We start from the raw sequence: 2,101 nt of genomic DNA on the forward strand, positions 1-2,101 counted from the left end.
ATTCCAACCATAATGAAATGAATATTTCTTGTATTTTAATCAATTAATCATGTTTTAAGCAATTGATTTGTTAATTAATTATCCCACGTTTTGCGAAATTGCGTTGTCTCCTCCTCACTAAAGAAAGTAGTCCGTACCACTTATATGAGTAAATAAAATAAAGTATAAACAATACTTCACCTATATTTTCTTTCTATATAAATAGAAAGCATTACTCTGTTTTCAATATCAGTATATCACAAAGTATGAAAATGGGTAATTTACTCTGTTTCATCTTCCTCTTCTTCTCATCTGCTTCTGCTGCTTGTAATCAATGTGTCTTATCAAAAGCTTCTTTCTTTTCTAGCAATAATGGTCTTTCAGGTAATCTTTTGTTTTTGGTTTAATTAACAACAACCCAAATGTTGATTTGTCAAAAAACGAAAAGGGTAGTTTTTAATTTGTTGAAATAATGCAGCTGGAGCATGTGGGTATGGTTCCATAGCTTTGGACTACTATGGTGGACATGTTGCTGCTGCTCTTCCTTCTATTTACTCCAAAGGTGAAAATTGTGGTGCTTGCTTTCAGGTATGCTTATCTATTTCGCTAAATGATCTATCTTTTGTTCGCTAATTATTTTAAACTAGAAATGTGACAACTAAATCTGGACGGATAGAGCTATATTGATCAGTGATGTTACCAGTGAGTACTATATTGAATGAGGTGTTGTACGTGTTGAGCAGATGAGATGCAAGAACAGTGCTATTTGCACTACCAAGGGCACAACGATAGTTGTGACTGATGTTCACACTGATACGAGCAACACCACCGATTTTGTGCTGAGCAACAGAGCTTTTAGGGCTATGGCCTTGCCCGGCAAAGACAAACAACTCTTACGTGTTGGGATCGCAGATGTCGAATATAAAAGGTATTAATCGTTACTTAAGATTGATTGAAACTTCTGCCGCATTATTCATCAGTATCAATTTAATTAGTATACTATACTTTCATCAGTCCATATATAGTCAGTAGCACATGTACCCAAGTCCAACTAAAATTTGTTTATTCGGAGTATGTACTATGTACCACATTTTGCCTCTCACAAACTTTATTAGTTGTACTACCTCCGTTAACATTTAGTTGCAACTTTGAAATATTTTATGTCTCTCAAATAATATCCCAAAGTGGCAAGTAAATGTTAACGGAGGTAGTATTAAAATATGGCTCTCGATAGATTTACATGATTTGTGGCTTTTTTTTTTTTTTTCTTGTAGTAATATACACACACTAATGATATTGATCATTATGCAACAGGGTACCCTGTGTTTACAAAGGTAAAAACATAGCTATCCAAGTGGAAAAGTTCAGCAAATTTCCCAACTTTTTGGCTGTCAAAGTCCTCTACCAAGGAGGTCAAACCTCAATCTTAGGTGGCGACGTTGCCTCGGTAAGTAACAAATTAAAGTGTTACATGTTCTAATAGAACCTTGACTTGCCTAGAATGTAGTCTAATTAAACTCATTTATCTACTGTTTTGTCTATATTTTGCATATAGGTTGATCAGCCAAGTAATTGGGTTTCCCTGAGCCGAAATTACGGGGCAGTCTTTGACACAAACAACGCTCCAAGCGGGAAGCTGATGCTTAGATTCATCATCAACTCCGGTTTTGATGCACAATTTGTTTATGTTAATGAAGCCTTGCCGGCGAACTGGAGGCCTGGTGTCATATACAACACTAGTGTGCAAATTAACAATGTTGCCTTAACTGGTTGCGCTCCTTGTACAACCTGGAAATAGATCATGCACGCTGCTTTGATCGATCTCCTTGGAGTAGTGTAATAAGTGTGTTAGCATAGCTCATAATTGTAGCAAAAAATAAACCCAAGGCACAAGCTAAGGCGCTAAGCTAGGCTGGTTCGGTTTCATACTTTCATGTAATAGCTTAGTTATCTGATTTTGTATGTTTATCAATCTATCATAAAACTTATTGTACTCTTTTGAGTTTAATTTCTTTTCTTATTTCACAATGTTTTATATACGGCACTTGTCAAATTGTCGATCCATCTAAGGGCATGTTCTCTTCAAATTCAGCTTGATCACTAATTTTTGATGGAGGGAGTA

The 2,101-nt window shown here is 35.6% G+C and overlaps 1 protein-coding gene across 1 annotated transcript; it reads left to right on the forward strand.

The window, feature by feature from the left end:
* Positions 1-234: 234 nt before the first annotated feature.
* Positions 235-1,860, forward strand: LOC145621251 (expansin-like A1). The gene is made up of 5 exons (XM_081675991.1): positions 235-363; positions 458-567; positions 723-907; positions 1,294-1,426; positions 1,535-1,860. The coding sequence occupies exons 1-5, from the start codon at positions 246-248 to the stop codon at positions 1,775-1,777; spliced, it is 789 nt and encodes a 262-aa protein (XP_081532117.1). The 5' UTR covers positions 235-245; the 3' UTR covers positions 1,778-1,860.
* Positions 1,861-2,101: the final 241 nt, after the last annotated feature.

This window comes from Chenopodium album, chromosome 27 (assembly GCF_948465745.1).
Source record: "Chenopodium album chromosome 27, dcCheAlbu1.1, whole genome shotgun sequence".
Lineage (NCBI taxonomy): Eukaryota > Viridiplantae > Streptophyta > Magnoliopsida > Caryophyllales > Amaranthaceae > Chenopodium > Chenopodium album.

Coding starts and splice junctions, on each gene's coding strand:
- LOC145621251 (XM_081675991.1), top strand. CDS start 246: ATGAAAATGGGTAATTTACTCTGTTTCATCTTCCTCTTCTTCTCATCT. Junction 568..722: donor ATTGTGGTGCTTGCTTTCAG/GTATGCTTATCT, acceptor CGTGTTGAGCAG/ATGAGATGCAAGAACAGTGC. Junction 1,427..1,534: donor TAGGTGGCGACGTTGCCTCG/GTAAGTAACAAA, acceptor TTTTGCATATAG/GTTGATCAGCCAAGTAATTG.